This window comes from Thunnus maccoyii, chromosome 22 (genome assembly GCF_910596095.1).
Source record: "Thunnus maccoyii chromosome 22, fThuMac1.1, whole genome shotgun sequence".
NCBI classification, from domain to species: Eukaryota; Metazoa; Chordata; class Actinopteri; order Scombriformes; family Scombridae; genus Thunnus; species Thunnus maccoyii.
This window is the reverse complement of record NC_056554.1, coordinates 8,474,885-8,494,444: the sequence shown is the minus strand read 5'-3', so window position 1 is coordinate 8,494,444 and position 19,560 is coordinate 8,474,885. Positions and strand designations below refer to the sequence as shown.

The following is a 19,560-nucleotide window of genomic DNA, read 5'->3' as shown; positions in this document are numbered from 1 at the left end:
TGTCATCTCTGCTCATTATTATTACATTATAGGCCTTTTTCACAGCAGACAGTTTGACTCGTCATAGCAGGAAACGCACAGGTGTTACTAATAACATTAACAATGGCTATGTTCCATCGTTAATGCTCCCAGTAAGACACGGCAGTGTGACAGTGAGCCAGCATGCACCAAACCAGAACCCTGAAACTGAGGCAGCTAAATGGGATTCAGCCATCATTAAATGTATTATTAACACCTGTGCTTTTCCCACTGTGACCTGTTTAAATGCCTAATGTGTATTGAAACACAATCTCAATCACATTGTACACAGTAGTCTGACACCTTACAACAACAATATACAATATCAAGTTACATATATCTATATATAGAGATAGTAAATATAGAGTTATGTAGCTTTAATATAAATATATAAGTAACTTTATCCAGAAACTTGATTAAATAATAATGTAATTTAGGATGGATCTCTCAAAATGAGACCAATTAAGGATATTACCATATACTGTCCATATGGTTGAAATTAAATAAAAACTGAACACTAGTAATCCAAAGTGAACCGCAAAGAAAAATGTGAAAAGCAAAAACGGTACCACATAGAAAAACATTACAACAATATCTAGTTCAGTTTGTTTAAAGCTGCATCCATTCATTCTTTTGGCCATTTGCAGGCAGTGGAACGAGCTATAAACACAACACTGACAAATTATTACCTTGTAAAGTTTTTACAACAAACATGTTGACAAGCCTATTAACACAAAGCAAAATTCATTTGGAGTCACGTTTCCGGCCACCTGATGAATCTAATTCCCGATATTCACTCACTTTTAGCTCTGTTTTGGTCTCCACCACCTCCTGAGGGAAATTTTGGGCTTTTCAGCTGCTAAACGCTCCACTATGTTCACCAGCCAGTCGCTAACTTCAGCTAGTCTCTTTGCTGTTTGGTTTTTTCAATGAAAACAGTTTCCATGTGAGCCAGGAAACCAAAACAATGAGCTAAAAGAGGCTACAACGCTCCATAGAGCTTAGGGGACCTGCAGAGTTGGTTGATAATTCTGTGTGGGTTCGTTCCTGTGAACGACCCCTTTCACTTTACTCAAAGCCATTTGACCTCATGTTGACATAAAAATATTGATTAATGCAACTTTAATGAGGTTTTTATGTGTCACACTTTCACGTCATAGATGTATCTGACTTTGCTGTTTCCTTTTTATCACCGTTGTCAGTGGCTTTGCTGTATTGTGCTTGTCTTTCTTCTTCAACTTTCCACCCTTTTCTCCTCTTTCTCTCCTTATTTCCCTATCCCCCATCTCTCTCTCTCTCTCTCTCTCTCTCTCTCTCTCTCTCTCTCTCTCTCTCTCTTTCTCTCTCTCTCTCTTCTCTGGCTTCCCCAGTTCTACTCCTTTTCCTTCCCTGCACCCCTCCTGACTTTTTATTCTCTCCTCTCTTTCTCCTCTCCCTCTTTCAACTCCTCTCTCCTCTCTGCTTTTGCTATCCGCTCTTACCCCCCTCCCACGCAATCCCTCTTTCTCTCCCCATCACCCTCTCCCTGTAAGTAAATCAATGAACATACACTTTATGCCATGTATTGATCCTTTTCATATCTATCTGTCCTCACCCCCTCCTGTTCTTGCCCTCTCAGTTTCTCACTCTACTCTCTCCCCCATCCTTTTTGTCGCCCCTTTCTGTCTACTCTTTGAATTCATAAGCTCTTTTTCCCCCAATTCTTTCTCTCTCTCTCTCTCTGTCAGTCCCTTTCTCTTTATATCTCTCGCTCTGGGATGTCCTATTTATATGGCTGGCACCTTCATGCTTGTACTGGAGTATGTGTGTGTGTGTGTGTGTGTGTGTGTGTGTATGAGTGAGAGAGAGGGTGTTTGAGTGGTTAACATAATATGAGCCCTCAGAGAGATGACGTTCTCTCACTCACACACTCACACACAATTTTAGGCTTTTCGGTAGGCTTTCTGTGAACAATTTGTGCTTTTTAGTATTCTCCTGCTTGTGCCGCAGATCCATCTATCAATTGCATTCTCCCACTCTGCCTCTGTGTCCAATACACACTCAAATACACACCTTTGTGGCTCGGCCGCCTTCCTAGAATGACAAAAACCTGGTATTATCTTTTGTTATTTATTATTGCAGATGGAGCCATCATTTCATGACCTCGCCATCTCTCGCCCTCCTCCCTCTGCATGTTTTTATTTGTTCAGACCTCTCTCACTGTCTCTCTTTCCTGCCCTCTCCTCTTCTCTGCATGTTTATGTTTATTCAGACACATCTCTCTCTTTTTCTGTTCGGTCCCCCCCCCCCGCTCCCCACACCCCACCCCGTACCCGTGTGTCCAGCTTTTGTTACCAGCCTCGTTTCCATAACAACTGTGACCTTTCAGTCAGTGCCTAACCATTTTTAATCAGAAGAAGATGAGATGAGGGAGTGAATTGGGAAGGGGAAGGTTAGTGATGCATTGGATGGGAAGGGGAAAAAAAATGCTCTGCAAAAAGAGATAAAAGGAGGAAGCAACAGAATAAAATTAGGAATGAAAATTGGCCCTGGTCTCATGTTGGAGAACAGTTCAGAGGCGGGTTTAGGTGGGCAACATCCTCACTTCCCCAGCAACAGGTAACAAAGTGCTGCTCAAGGTCAAGCATCTACTTTAATGTTTTCCTGGAAACAGGATGTTCCTGCATGATTAAAACAACAAGGTTGAAGCAAATCATTAGAGACAGTTTAAAAAAACAGTGCTGAAAGGCTGTGATGATGGGTGCTTTTCTTCTTTCGCCTCCAAATATTAAACCTTATAATACTTAATTATAATCAGCTCAGGATTACTCTTCTGCCAAACTCTGGTTACATTACATTATCATCAAATATTTAGTCACACTGTTTATTTGAAGTCAGTGTAGTTTTGTTAGGTTTAGACCTTAATCTAATCTTTTCTCTTAGTATCACACATATTTGACTTCCATCATTTGTTTTACATTATTAAAATGAACTGTTTGGGAACAGATTATTTCTACGGTATGTGATTTATGTGAAATATAGAGTTTCTACAAAAACCCTTGTAAAGATACAATAATTGCCCGTTGTAGTTTCTGTGCTTGGTCTCAAAGAAAATTCCTGTGATGAGATAAAACTGTTAATGAGTGACCACCTGAGTTTCAATTGCCTTTACGCTAGGTGAGAATACACTGCCGTAAATCTGTGACTCCTCTGCCAGGTGTTGACAGATGCCCGGTCAAGGTGCTCTACACATCTGTGGGTGTGTCTGTATGATGAGAACTAGTAGCCATCTCCAACAAACTGTTGATATCATGATTATTAAAAAATGAAAAATGTAGGCCAATTGCATTAATTTGAAACAAATTAAAAGTAGCTAATCGGTTGTGTCTTTTGAATATTAAAACCAGCAGATTTTGTGTGTGTGTGTTTGTGTGTGTGTGCGTGTGTGTGTGTGTGTTTGTTTGTGTGTGTGTGCATGTGCGTGTGAGTGTGCACAAACTGGGGGTCATTCCAACATGGGAGGGACCGGACCGTCAAGTGGGCAGCTCTCGAGCCCGCCTGCCCGCCCACCGCGCGCCACTCCACACCGGGAGCAGCGCGTGAGGATGATGCCAGCCAGAGATAGATGGATTGGCGAGGGAGGAAAAAAACATGCACACAACTAGAGCAAAGAGGAGGCGGCTGATAACAGAGTGAAACAGTGAGAGTTACGGAACAAAGGACAAATAAAGAGGAAAGGGGAACGCCGGAAACCCGCTGCTGGCTGGTGTCTTTCTGGCTGCACCTCTGTCAGAGGCCCGTCCGGTGCCAGCTGAAGACAGTCGACCGAGGCAGAGCGCACAGGAACGGCCACTGGAGTGGAAAGCTCCGCTGAACGGACACCGCTGGAGCTCTTCTCTGTGACTGAAAGTGAGTACATTTTTAAGAAAAACTTCAAACACAACATAAGCTAATGTTTAAAAAAAAAAAAGAAAATCACGCTTAGTTCGCCAGGAGAGTCAGTGTCAGCTGTACTGGTCTATCTGTGTGTTTATTTTTTTTTTCATACTGCGACATTAGTCCACCGCTGCCAATTAGTCACAGGACAAACACACACACACACGCGCGCGCGCGCACGCACACACACACACACACACACACACACACACACACACACACACACACACACACACACACACACTCTGACAGCTCGTGCGTCAGAATGGCCAAAGCGGATTTCTCTCGCGTGGCAGAACCGGCAGATGTTGCCACGCGGAGGCTTCAAACATAAGCTTCAAACATTATATAAATTATTTAAAGTAGCTATTTACACCAACATAGACAGATAAATAAAAAGAAAAGAAAAGGCCCAAACAAACTAAAATAACTGACCCAATTAATGTATGAAATATTCTGAACATTTGAAATATATAGAGGATGTAAACTGCACACCTGTGTGAAATTGTTTTTTTTTTAAATTTTACATCTAGATTAGAATTTCCAAATATATATTGTATTGATATTTGATACAAGTAAATTGCATGCACCTTGTTAAGTATGTATTCCCTTTCCTGTCAGTGTTCCCAGACACAGCTACAGCACTTCAAGTGCACCGTTTTTAAGTCTAATCTAATGGTTAATAGCTTTCATTTTCATTGCTCAGTATTCATATTTTGTGCAGCTTTCCGCTGGCTTTGAAAAGCTAATCTGTCCCTGATATAAGCGCATTGGCTTGCTTGCCATCTGGGCTGTATTATAGTAGCGAGGAGAGGGCATTTGAATAATTGATATTTAGCTATTTATAGGAGGATTATTCTATTCATGTTGCACCAGGGGACCTCTGCACTGGTCTGTCTGTCTGTCTATCTATCTATCTATCTATCTATCTATCTATCTATCTATCTATCTATCTATCTATCTATCTATATATCTACCTATCTATCTAATGGCGACCAGTGACACCAATAGGTCAAAAATTTTAAATACTGTGTGTGTGTGTGTGTGTGTGTGCTCACATTTTCTGTATTTTCTGTATCTCTCTCAGTCTGTCTTTACATCTGTCCATTTATCATCCGTCCATCTTTCTGTTCAGTGAGTGGTAGTGTATCCATCTGAAGTGGATTAGGGGTGTTATCAAAGCTAAGTAGGACTACTGTTCACACACACTTTCACATATATGCGCGCGCGCACACACACACACACACACACACACATACACACACACACACACACACACACATACACACACACACACGGACACATACGTACATAGTGCTCTCACTCCATTTCACTCCCCAAGGACCATTGACCATTGTTAGCCCTCTCTCAAGCCTCTTTCACTTTTGTGTGAATCTGTATGTGTGTGTGAGAGAGTGTGTTTGACGGTAAACACTCTGATCAAACAGTGCTTAACAAGCTGCCTGAACTGATAACAGAGAGAGGAGAGGAAGAGAGGATGAGAGAGGGATAGAGAGGAAGGAAAAAAGGGAAGGGGGCATTGGGAGGGAGAGGAGGTTACATAGTGAAAAAAAGGAATGGGGATGTGTGTTTTTGATCTTGATTAAATAGCAAAATGTACTGTTATTCATAAGCCCGGTGTTCACTATTCTTCACTTTTACCAGCTTTTCCAGGTATTGTGGAGAGGCCATGCAGAATACAGATTTAAAAAATAACTCAAGCTATATACTGTTCCAGCTAGTTATAAAAGGAAAGCCATTTTTCACCACTGTTTTGTTATTTTGACATATGCCAACATCCACATTCAAATACAGTTATCTCCCTCCATTTTGTCACATGTGTTTTATGACATTTGTGCTTTCATATGACAGCAAACATTCGAGAGCAACAGGAAAAAGATAGCATGAAGAGAGGCGGGTGATATGTGACAAAGATCATGAGCCAGATGTTAACCCACTGCACCAGCAGCACATAGCCTGGTCCCTGGCGTGTTGACTCGCCTTGACTCCCTCTTTCTCCATGTCTTCCATCGGGTTTTAGTCAGAGCTGTCTGCTGTTTCCTCATATGACACATTAGAAGGCCATGGAGGAGAATATCAACCCTTTGAACAGCTGTTAGGACTATTTAGGAATTCAAATTATTTAGGAATTCAGCTCTTCTTCATGTCGCTGCACTTACTCTCTTCTACACTCTTACAAAGTATCCTTATATTTTTGCAGTTCTGTGCGAGGACAGTGCAGCTCATTCTTATCACAATCAAAGTGGAAGAGTCTGTGTCCTGTTATAGACCGGTGGCCTGTTTTGTTGTCAAGGTAAGCTGAAGTCATGTGCTAGTTACATCATGATGTGCATCTATTCATTTGCCAACATGGTTTAGTTATGAATGCTGGACATAAACATCATGTGACCTTACTTCTAAGTGATGGATAACATGGCACTTGGGTGTAGAAACCAACTGAAAAGGTCAATTCACCCAAATTACAAAAATATATATTATCTAATTCACATTTTTAGAAGTATCTAACTAATACTTTTTGCTTACAGATTTTGAGATATCCCTCTTTGAGGTTTTGGCCTTCACCCCAATGCAATGGAGGTGAATGGAATTTTGTTTGTGGTGTTCACAACATAGAAAATGCAATGTAACCATAAGGAAATTCAAAAAAGCAGCATCTCTCAGATTCCTCTGTTACTGGATAAAACAAAAAAAACATGAAATCAACAGTTTTTATATAGACTATTTCTTTGGTAGAAACTGTTGTCAGAACTTACTCAGAATAACAGACACTGTCTTTTTGGAGAGACGGGTTGCTGTTGATTTTTTTTTAAATGCTAATTTTTAAATATTTGAGACAAATTCTATTCATCTTCATTATATTGGGGGGGCAGCAGAAATCTCAGAGATGGACATCTCAACAGCAAACAAAACCAAACTATCTGCAGGGCTTGATACCACCAAGTGATAAAATACGTAGTTTTTTAAAAATTTGGCTGCATTGACCCTTTAATAGTGCTTAAATGTAGGACCTTGAACCAAGCATTGAGAATGTGTTGTTAAATTGTTAGTGATGTTTTCACTCTATTCCACCTGCTGCCTGTGCAAAACAACACAAACTTCAGCAATTTTAATCATTACTCTCTCTCTCTCTCTCCGTCTCTTTTGCAGTGATGGATTCCCCCACTGATCTTTTCGATGAGTCCTCTCCCCAGATACACACATTTGCCCCCCCTCTCTGCTCCACAGATGTGTCTGGAGTTCATCCTCAGCCAAGTGCAGGTCGCCCACCTCCGACCTTCAGACCCCCTGGCTTTCCCCTCATCCACCACCTCCTCCAGCCAGGTGGAGCCCCCAGGAGGACTGGAGGGCAACTCCACACACATAATGCAAACCTCAGCATGCACAGACATCAGGAAGACAGAAATGTGGATGAAGATGGAGGAGAGGGGGATGCAGGGGTGGAGCAAGGGACGGAAGGAGGTGAGGAGGGAGTTATGGAGGGAGAGGACAACTTGTTGGGGGTTAAGAAGAGGCACAGTGATGCCGCCCTTGCGGCTGAGTGGAGTCAAGACGTCTTGAGAGTGAAGAGGATGAAGCTTGAGAGTCGACGGAGAGATGGAGAGACAGAGGAGGGAGGCAGGAAGCGTGAGGGAGGGAGGGAGGGGAGGAGACGAGAGAGAGAGGAGCTGAAAGAGCAGCTGGAGGAGGCAAGAGAGAGACTGCAGGCCCTGCAGGAGAAAGTATGGAGGGCTTTTGGGGAAAAGCACATGGCAGAGGAGGAGAAGAAAGGGAGGTGCAGAAATGGAAACAGAGGAGGAGGAGATGGGGGAGAAGGAGATGTAGGGATGATAGAGGATGAGGACATTGCAGAAGGGATGTATGATGAAGAGGACATTGATGGGGGAGAGATGGAAAAGGAATCTTTCTCCCTTCTCTCCACTTCCCCTTTTGACAACTTCCACAACCACAAACGAAGAGAAGAGCAGCAAAAAGACAGAGAAGGGAGGTTGGAGAGAGGGAGAGGAGGAGGGTTGCACTTGGAGGGCGTGATGGAGGGAGTGGGGTTGTGGTTGGATTGCGGCGGGCTGGTGAGAGGAGACTGGGATGGAGGGATAGAGGATGAGGGCGAGGAGGGAGGGCAGAAGTTTGCCCAGGCGCTGAAGCTGGAGCTGGGCAGCGCTGTGGCCCGTGTCATCGACCGTGTCCTCCGCCTTTACACGGAAACATCAGATTTCACTCCTTCCTCTCCTCCCGCCGCCATCTCTTTCCTCCCGTCGGACACAGGAAACGACGGAGGGAGGGAGAGGGGGATGTGGATGGGACTATTAACAAGAGGAAGAGGAGAGGAAAAGATGAGAGGTAAGGAGGAGAAGATGGGAGGGCCGGATGGAGAAAGAGAGAAGCAGTTCCAGAAGATGAGCAACGGAAGCGGCTTGCCTCCTGAACAGCCACACCGCGCTGAACAATCAGATCTGGCGATGCCACTGGTTGTTCAAAGGTCACCTGACATACGAAAGGCCCACTCACTCCTCGGCCCGCCTCTCTCTACTCACCTGAATCCCTCTCACCCGAACTTCTCCCTGCATCACCCCTCTCTGCCACGTCCTCCTCCTCTTTCTCACCCTCCCCTTTTACCGCCAGCTTCACAATCCAAGGACCCCTCCGCTTCCTTCCACCCATCCTCATCCTCCTCTTCTTCCTCCTCATCTTCCTTCCCTGCGCCTCCCCCTCCTCCTCCTCCCCCTCCCCCTCCACTCCCTCTCCCGCTCCTCCACTACTCCATGCAGCAGCTCTTCTCCCGCTCTCTCCATCACCCTCAGCTCCCCCACCTACCCCCGTCGCGCAAGGACTATCTGAACTCCGACCCTTTCTTGGAGTTCTCGTCTCACCCCTCCTTCCCCCCGCTCCCCCTGCTTGGTCACCTGGACCCCTCCCTTGCACGCCACGCTCACGGAGGAAGAGAGAGGGAGAGGGGGATGAGGGGAGATGGTGGGATGAGAGGAGGGGGAGGGATGGACGGAGGAGAGCTCTACCTGACAGCTGGGGGAATATCCTTTTGTCAGTAAGGAGGGAGGAATGAGGGAGATGTGTGTGTGTGTGCTTGTGTGTGTGTGTGTGTGTGTGTGTGTGTGTGTGTGTGTGTGTGTGTGTGTGTGTGTGTAACGTGTATTGCCTTAACTGACCTCATGTATACACCCAGGAGGGCTTGTCTCCCTGTCACTTGAAGAAAGCCAAGCTCATGTTCTTCTACGCACGCTATCCCAGCTCCAACACACTCAAGACGTACTTCCCTGATGTCAAGGTGTGTGTACCCCATCACAGTGATGGATCAAAGTTTTGTCCAATATTGAACAATGTTAAATTCAAAATCTGACAACAATATGTCAGTCAATGTTTATTTTTTACATGATCGAATGGATCAAACAAATGATTTATGCATTATTTTGATGAAATTATATCATGGAAAAGGTCACTCAAAGTTGGTCATTAAAAAGTGAAAGATATACTAATGTAGGATGTTTTACAGTTGGATAATGACATTTACTATTAAAAGATGACAGTAACTATAAATATGAAAATATTGCAAACTTTTAACCAGTGCAAAGATACAGTAAGAGCGAAACTGAAAATTTTGTGCACACTATACTGTATATCCATAACCAAAGCATGACTGAAGAAATGTCCCAACTCTTCCTCACGCTCATCCCCAGGTAATCAACTTTTAGTGTTCATTAATTACATGCAAGTCAAATGGATTGAGGTTTATTTGGGGTTTACTGAGACATTCAGTGTTGGAAGAAGTATTCAGGTATTTTACTTAAGTAAAAGTAGTGATTACGCAATTTAAAAATAATCTGTTACAGGTGAAAGTTCTGCATTGAAAATTTTACGTAAAGGTACAGAAGTCTATCAACAAAATGTACTTAAATTATTATTAACAGTAAAAGTACCGGCTGTCAGTGTTATATATCTTACTGGTGGATTATTACTGATCTGTACACACATAAGCAGGATTTTCATGCAGCAGCTGGCTGCAGTAGATTTAATTTTACCCATTTAATATACTGTTGAGTGGTTTAATTTATTTTATAACAATACATTGTATTGTATATTGTTATTATAGGCTGTATTTCAAAAACCCTTACCTGTAAAGTCTCCCTCTGAAATGTCGTGGAGTAAAAGTATAGGGCAGCGTGATTTTATTGAAATAAAGTACAAATACTTCAGAACTGTATTTATGTACGGGACAGGTATGGGAAATTGTGCTTTACCAGTCATGTGATGCTGTGGAAACAGTGTGTAGTTTCTGTAATTCATTTGATCTAGAGAAGTGCGCAATTTGAAGTTGCAGACGCTTGATGCGCTCTCAAAAGCACCGTGGCCCGTACGGGGATCGAACCCGCGACCTTGGCGTTATTAGCACCACGCTCTAACCAACTGAGCTAACCGGCCATGCTGCTCTTGATACCAGACAGTTATTTTACCGATAATCGATAACCTGGTATGTGGTTCATGGTATAAATTGTTGTTTTCCAATCATAGTTCGCGGTTAGTGAATGCAACGTATTCTGTAATGTCATGGTCTTGGCGATGTGCGCAATTTCAGATGTCCAAGAGTCGATGGTAAATTAATGCAGCCCATGTGGGGATGTAACGCACTACACTGACGTTATTAGCTCCATGCTCTAACCAGCTGAGCTAACAAGTCATATTTAATAATTTCAAATGGAGGATTATTATGATATTTGGTTTAAATCACAGAAATGATGATTTCGGGAATTTGTGTTATTCCTCTCACTGAAACTGGCTCAGATGGATTAAGCCCTCTTTATCAATAATGAACCTTAATATGATATTATATAATTACTTAAATGTGGTTATTAAAGAGTTCTGATCACACAAAACAACATAGTTAAACAAAAAACTTTACTATCACTATCATAGATAGCAATCACTGTACATAACTGTATATGACCGTAAATTCTGAACACTAAAGTTAACTTACTTTATAAAGTCATTATAAATGATAAAAATCAGTAATGCAAACAACAAAAATACACTGAAGTGTAAGAAAATAATGGTCATATATACGTAAAATGTAGTCCACAACCAGAGAAAAAAAAGTTTCTAACATGTATTATTATGAATATTACCGAGGGATAAAAAACAAAATGTTCCATTATGAGTCACCAAAACATTGTCTCTCTTTCGGTAAAACACAGGGTAAAGCTCTTAATTAAGTTAAAGTAGTCATAGTAAATGCTCAATTAAATCATCTAATAAGCTGCACTGTCTCGCTGTCCTCACCTGCTCACTTCCTGTCCTGCTGTTTTCATATCCATTGTCTAGTTCAACCGCTGTGTGACCTCCCAGATGATTAAATGGTTCAGCAACTTCAGAGAGTTCTTCTACATCCAGATGGAGCGCTTTGCACGACAGGCTGTCCGCGAGGCTCTCATCCGGTCAGTTTGGGTTTGCACCGGTTCATGTTTAACTCATTTACTACAAAACTTGCCATGTTTGACATGCTTTTTATAGGAGCTTATAGGAAGTTTGCGCGCATTTCTTACATTTGCTGCGTTGTGTTTGATTCATGCATTAGATGCTGTGCATATGTTGTCTTGCAGATTTGGTCATTTGCAGAAATAATAACAAATTGCAGATTCATTACATAACTGGTGTTGTGATCCAGATTTTCCTATTTATGCAGCAGCTTGAAGCATCGTGGTTTCCTCCCTCTCAGTGCTGTTATAATCAAATTAGCTGCTGGTACTTAAAAACAGATTCATATTCTCCATTGTAACTGTAGTATTTTTTATATTGCCTGAAATGTTTAACAAGATGGAAAAGTAGTGATACCTGTGACAAATAGATTTGAGATCATATATTGTCTTAAGTGTGCATTTACAGAAATGACATTTTTTCTGGCAATTATTAGATCTATTTATTACTACCAATAATACTTCTACTAGTGTCTAATACTTAGCAGGTACTGGATTAGTTTTACAACGTGAATGTATGTATTAAGTCCATGAATATTTCATTCCAAGTGGTCAAAAATTGCCCCGGTGTATGCATTGTGCAGCCTCTGGACTATTATGGATGAAACAAATACCCCTTTTATTCTTACTGGACATCATACAAGGCTAGAACATGTTCAGGAGATTAACTGTCAAAAATAAATATTAATTAGTTCTAAATGCTACAAATAAATGCTATTGACAGCAGGCCCTTTGCAGTAGTTGAATTAAAATGAATCTTTTTGTCTGTCTGTGTGACCCAGGGATGGTGCACCTCGTCTGGGCAGAGAGAGTCAGCTGCGAGTGGGTCGAGACACAGAACTTTATCGCATACTGAACATGCACTATAATAAAAGTAACGTCTACCAGGTAAGGAGGGTGTGAATATTCAGTAAAGTCTGTTTTGAACTCTAGCTATAGCTTTCGGTTTGCTAATTGTATAACTGTATACAGTCCTTGGGTGGATGTTGCAATCCCTTATAGTGCTCTCTCTCTCTCTCTCTCTCTCTCTCTCTATGTATATATATATATATATATATATATGGACTGGGAACCTTCAGTCTAATGGGCTCCAGGTTTTGTTATTGGCACTATGGCGGAGCATTTTTTGTAAACACAGGAGCATCCCAAGGTTACATATATGTTTTATCATCAATATTGTATAATATATACAATAACATGCAAATAGGATGTACATCTAAAACTCTGCCTGCTCTCTGTGATGACATGGCCTTGGTTGGTCCGGTGCAGGATGACCTGTGCTCTGTCAGATAGAGAGCTGTTGTATATTCATCATGTGAAATAGCTGATGAGCTGATGTCAGGACAATACTTTGGTAATTACTGTAATACCAACATGATGGAGAAGCAGGTAATCAGTTGTATTGTGTTTTAATGATTTGGTGCACTTGCATGTGTGAGGATGGAGGTGCTATTGAGGATAAACAGTATGTGCAAATGGAGGGGAAAGTTCTCTTGTTCTGCAAGGGTAGGGATTGCATATTTGTGCTAAGTGAGAGTATCTTTAAATAGCAGCTGAGACCTTTTAAATGCAGTACGTGTTCTATACATACAAATCTGTACACATTTGCTGGAGATGACGAGTGTTCTGTTATACTTCTTCTGAATTGAGCCCCAAAACTTCTTTGGCCCGTACGGGGATCGAACCCGCGACCTTGGCGTTATTAGCACCACGCTCTAACCAACTGAGCTAACCGGCCATGGGTGTCACCTGTGAGCTGCTAATACATTGTCAGTTGGGATATCAAGGGACTCTTAGACCTGTATCAATAGTTTAAACTGATAGGACTAAAAGAGATCTGTATGTCCATGTATATGTATTTACTGGCCATGTTTTGATTCTTCTTTCTTTCATTATCAGTGTTAATACTTCATTTTGTTTCAAGATGCCACATTGAGAAGTCCAACTGACCTAACTGGCTTTGTTGATAACATACTATCATAATATTGGATGGAAATTCTGTGACATGAAGGGTGATAATGTCGTTTCTTTGTTTATATTACAACAAATTTTAATTATCAAATTAGTTATCAAATGTGCTCTTCTGCTTAGGGTGACCAGAGTCCCCGAAAAATTCGGGACAGTCCCAGATTACGAGCAGTTGTCCGAATTCCAAATCCTGAATCCTGTCCTGTTTGTCCCGAAAATCATCTGTTAAGATAATAGTACAGTAGTAGATATGAATGAACAAGCTAAAACGATGTATGGCTGTGAGACTCGACTTGGTGACACTGTAATAGTGAAAAATGCTGCAATGAACGTATTGTGTCTTTTGGAGCGTTGCCAAATTGTCATGAATAATTAATAACATAACGAGCTGCTGCTAACACCAGGATAAAATGAAGAAGACTCTAAATTCAAATGAGAGAACCCTTTCATTAAATTATCAATTAGTTTACATGAATTAGCAGCTCAATAGATTTTTTTACTCTCTGAATCAGTGAAAATATTCTGATCAAATCACTGATATAGGCTATAATTCCTGCTTTTAGTTATTAAATGTCCTGTTTGTTTTTGTAAAATATGTAAGAGTATTATTGATGTGTTTTTACTTGGCTATTGCACTGATTAGGCTATCATAAATAACAGATTGTTGATGTCACTCGACCTGTTTTAAAGCAGATGATGGAGAGTGCAGCCGCTACTGTGGGAGGAATTTGTGATAAAAATATCTAAAAAATGTGTTTGTAAGCTCCTACAGCTTAATGACAATCTCAGCTGCTGAACAGACATTTAAAATGACTGTAACATACCTGTCACCATGCAAACATCATATCATCCTCAGAGCCAATCCATCTATCTCGCTGTTTTATCCATCTGTACAAACTGATCCTCATAATATTAATAACAAATGATCAGAGTTACAGTCTGATGTTACTCCAAATTATTCTTTACATTTGAATCCCTCTGACAGTTAAAATGAAGCCACTTGTTTGAATCATTGATTCAGTTGTTTCAACATGAAAATGTGAGAAAAAATGTGCTGTAAAATTTAAGTGAGCTATGTATAAACATAGTGAGTCAACTGACTTGATTTGTTTCCAGTAAGGTATTATTGAGCTTATATAGTGCTTCTTTGAGGTAAACATTACTATTGCTGCTCTAGAAACAATATGTAGTTATTTTTGAAATATATATTACTTCCTGTTCTGAATCTTTTCTTTTTAAAAAAGAAAGAGAAGTTGCAGTCGTGAGGACAGAGGAAGTGTAGCTGCAGGCAGCAACGGAGAAGTAGTGATATGACAGATGCGATAGGCAGCGCACTGATGAAATGATGAAATGAATGAAATATCATGAATGTTACGTAACAGATAATGACTTGCACACTGTTACATACAGCACAGTCATTGTGTTTTTCCTAATGACAGACAGTTGACTTCACAAACAAAACAAAAACATTTTAGCGATGAGTTTTGACTTTCATGGTCAAAAGACCATGGTTTTATGGTCTTCTCAGGTCCCTGCCATTGTGCATGATGGCTCACTGGCATGGCTTTCTTTGGCAGCATCATTATTTAAGTTATTATTAAAACCTGTTGTTTAATCTATGCCTATCAAAAGGCCTATTTCATGAGGTTACCAAACTCCATGCAATGATGAAGGTCAAATCTAACAGGTGCAAAAAAAACAACAGGATAATCAGGGAAATATCTGTTACACACAATATATATTCTCAAACAGGTTCAATCAGGCAGGAGAAGTGACAACAGCAGTGTGATTGTACTGTAGGGGAAGTGCTGAACAGTTATCTTAACGTGCATTGTAATGTGCTTCCCATTCAGGCTATAAAACCTGTCACTGCTCAGTAAATCTCATTAAAAATGCAAAATCTCATCAATAGTATACAAACAAACAAATACAGATAAGTGAAGCTTCTACCTATCACACACACACATACAATTCTTAGATTTAGCTTTAACTTGACCTTTTTCCGTCATACTGTATGAAACTCTCTTATTATAATGACAAAAGTTTCTTGTTATAACAAGAACATTTCAGTACAACAAGCGATGATTAAATTGCTAGTTACAGTTAGGATTTGAACTGGTTGTTGGTCATGTGACTTATGAATCTTATATTTTGCTTGTTTGGATTATACTACATCTGATGGGTGACACAATTTCCAACATTCTACCCGGGTTTTGAAACTGTGGAGCCCATTTCCAAAAGTGTCCAGAATTTTAAGGACTTAATTCTGCAGACCTGCAAGTATTTTATCCTTTGACACTCAGATTTCTGTCTGCAGGTCCCGGAGAGGTTCATCGAGGTGTCAGAGGTGGCTCTGAGGGAGTTTTACTCTGCCATTTGGACTGGGAGAGACAGCGACCCCTGCTGGAAGAAAGGAATATATAAAATCATCTGTAAACTTGATAGTCCTGTACCAGATGCCTTCAGACTGCCCGGCTGTCCTGTCGGCTGACGTCAAACTGCTTTCATCTGGTACATGTACACAAATGCATGCACGCATACAATCTTACTGAAGAAAACATACAAACATATACCATTACAGACTGTGAGAAACTGGTCTGACGACATCTGATTCTACAATTTGGTTGATTCATAATTCATCCACTTTCAAAAAAAAAAAGATTATTTAGGAAACTAAAATAATTTTGTTTGACAGTGTGCAGGGGAAGACATGTACAGGCTCAAATGGACACACACACACACACATACAGGGTCAATAGCAGACTGACACACTCAGTGCCATGATAAGAGTCTTGTGACTGCACTTATCGAAGAACGTGACCCTACCGTTGAATAAAAACGGACAGAGCAGAGACTTCTCTTTCGAAACATTCTTCAGCAGTATGTTGACTTGTGAAATCACAGTGCTGCTACAGAGGTCTGATAAAAAAAATGGACTTGAATGGACTGGTGTGTTGCCATGGGATACTTACCGTTTCAGATGTGTCGTTTAAATTCCACACATCAATCATTCACATGAAAATATATACATTCCCTGCTAGTCCTCAATACTTACAAATAAAGCCACACTATGCATTCATTCAGTAATCAAATGGACTGCTGACAACTGTTTACTCAGCATGAACGCTGCAAAAGCACGAAGCAAATAATGAACATTCAGATAGAGTCCAGAACCTGATTACATACCAAGTCTCTCGGGGGTTATCTCTTTCTCTTTCCGCAGACAACAATGCTCCAACACAGAGAGATTACAACCAACTTTCCATGCTTAATGTATTGTTCATGTTTTATCTAATTTATTTGCACATCAATGTAAAAATACATCAGTGTAAAAGATGTAATATACAGTACACACACACAGCCCAGCCAGGTCAGGAGCCAAATGGAAAATCAGCTTCCTGATGAACAAGAAATATTGCTGTGTAATCATTAATGATCTTGCACAAACAGCACCTTACATTCACACCTAAAAATTGAACGCTGCTCTCCGTCAGGGGTGCTCACAGTCAGACTTCTGCCTACGAAGATTAAGACAGAAAATCAAGTTGTAATTGTGGTTTGCTAGCCCTTAATTAAAATGGACTCTTACGCTGCTTTGTGTGTGTGTGTATGTGTGTGTGTGTGCTGCTCTGGAGGGTGAAAACAACCTTTTTTTTTTTTGTTAAGTACGCCTCACAGCTTTTACAGTTTAGACACAGTTATTTCTGCATAGCTGTGAGGATGCTTTCCAAATGTTTTCCCCCCCAAACAACACCGGGCTGTTTAAACTGTGTTTGAATTCATCATACATTGTTTTTTGTATCCATTACAGAAATCGGGCTTGAAAATGTTACGTTCAGTGCTAATTAATGTTACATAATGTAATTTGTTACAGTAAATTGTAGGATTTGAAAAAAAAAATGACGTTGCCCTTGTTTTAGAGAAACACCAGGACAGTGGTTTCAGTCAGTGGATTTGTTTTGCTTGTATATCCATTGTTCTGTTTAACATTAAATTATTATGGAGCTTTTTGTACATGATGGCACAATGTAATCGAAATGTAATTAAAATGCTGTTAAGAGGGACACTATATTGAATTTAAAATAGTAAAATTAATGTTTGGTTGTTTCCTTGATGTACTCTTGTTGATGAAATATTTACTTATGTTTTTGATTTCCTTTAATGTGATGCTAAACTAAATAGGCCGGTTGCACAATTAGTGTATATCTACATTTGTTTCCCAAACATATTGAAGCAACTTTCACTCTAAGCTGATCAGGCCGGCATTTATCTAAATCTGACAGTATTTTATCTGGAGGAAAGTTGGATTTCTGCTCCAGATAAGATCTGCTCAGTCACAGCTGTGTCTGTGAAACCGAGCCCGTAAAGTAAACTAATTGTGACGTGTTTTCAACTGCATGTTTCCTATATTTGCATTTTGTATTGTAATGGCTTATGTTTCTCTCATTGCTTTTATTGGTCTCTCTTTTATATTGTACATATTGTATTCTTTAGATCCGTGCCTCATTCAAACTTTGGTGAATTTTGATGTTTAAACTTATCAGTGAATTAAAGTGATAACAGGCTTGAGTTATTGGGTCTGAATACATCTCACTCACACATACACACACACACAAACACACACACACACATACATGCTCTCTGGTGTTCACGTCCTGGTAGCCAACACTAATACCATCATACTTTAAGCCTTTAATCTAACAACACTACCACACAAACTCACACACATTCTCACTGGCACTAATATGTGGATGATGGCTTTGTAAGAGGCTCAGCGGAGGACTAACCACCTGAGACAGCACCACACACACACACACACATACACATACACACACACACAGTTTCTCTGGTATGCCAGCAATTTATCTAAACCACAGGGGTCTTCGAGATAAAGCTGCTGTGTTTTTTTGACCTACAAGTTTGTCCAACAAGTCTGGACCTGGTTAAACGAAGACACAGACTCTAGTTAAGGTTTGGTACGTTTAGGTAGGATGATGAGGTCACACTTGGTAAACAACAACAACAGAAATATAACAGTATATAAATGCAAATGTCCCCTAACTAACTTCTTTTTGGACTCTTTGTCTACTTTGTAGAATTAATATGGATGAATTTCAGCCATTCAAAATCAACATTTTCTTACATTTCTTACCTGCTATCTAGTTATTTGTGATTTATTTGATTATGTTCTGTAAAAATCTGAGATCTGTAAAAACTTTGTGGCACTAATTCATTGCTTCACCCAACTTCAGTTTCAAAACTCACAGTTTTTCATAGATTTTACACCTTTCAAAGGTGAAATTTAGCCGTGGTTGATGTATCTCTCCATCCTTTTAGTCTCCTACATGCATCTTTGTTACCAAAAGCTTCTTGTTTCTCTAATCTTACCTCACCTACTTCCCATGTTTTCCTCTCCTAACTTTTATCTTTCATGGATGTTTTTGCACATATATTTCTATGTATTTTTGCCTTTCAAATTGTGTGAAAATTCAACAATTTCACATATATTTTCTGCACCTCTCTATCAAACATATGAAGCAATCAGCGGTGCTCTCATTCATAGCTGACACATCTTTGACTTAAAGTTTGCATGTTAACTTAACGAGCTCTATTGAGGCTCACTGATTAGTTATGAAGGGAAACTCAACAATGTAGTCGCTCCATTAAAATTTTAGAACCTTTTATCATATGACAAATCATAAAAACAACTAAATACCTATTTATTTTATTGAAATTAAATCTATATCAAAAATTGAATGATGTAACACATTCCCAGCGGGGATGGATGTGTATCAAGAATGAGTAAAATCATTTCCACCACATACGTGAATTTAACAGACTTGAAAATTGTGTTACATATATTTCAGAATAGCATGATCATATGACATAAGTCACAAGGTTTGATTAGGCATTCTGGGAAGGAAATACCATTTGCAGCCATCCAACACACACACACACACACACACACACACACACACACACACACACACACACACACACACACACACACACACACACACACTGGCCACCTGATAATCTGCTGCATGGAGGATAACACACAAACTACATGTGATACCCTTTTTTAAGAAATAAATATGAATTTTGCAGTCAATACCTCCTGATGAGCATCACTTTTACTGTGAACTTTATTAAATAA

At 40.3% G+C, this 19,560-nt stretch overlaps 1 protein-coding gene and 2 non-coding genes across 3 annotated transcripts; 1 reads left to right on the top strand and 2 right to left on the bottom strand.

The window, feature by feature from the left end:
• Positions 1–3,530: 3,530 nt before the first annotated feature.
• Positions 3,531–17,972, top strand: prox3 (prospero homeobox 3). Its single transcript, XM_042401398.1, has 7 exons — positions 3,531–3,906; positions 6,155–6,247; positions 7,102–8,981; positions 9,128–9,235; positions 11,284–11,396; positions 12,218–12,323; positions 15,721–17,972. Exons 3-7 carry the CDS (start codon positions 7,104–7,106, stop codon positions 15,892–15,894), a joined length of 2,379 nt encoding a protein of 792 aa, XP_042257332.1. The 5' UTR covers positions 3,531–3,906; positions 6,155–6,247; positions 7,102–7,103; the 3' UTR covers positions 15,895–17,972.
• Positions 10,313–10,386, bottom strand: trnai-aau. Its single transcript has one exon. It is a non-coding gene; the product is annotated as a tRNA-Ile (tRNA).
• On the bottom strand, positions 13,100–13,173 carry trnai-aau. The gene has a single exon. It is a non-coding gene; the product is annotated as a tRNA-Ile (tRNA).
• Positions 17,973–19,560: the final 1,588 nt, after the last annotated feature.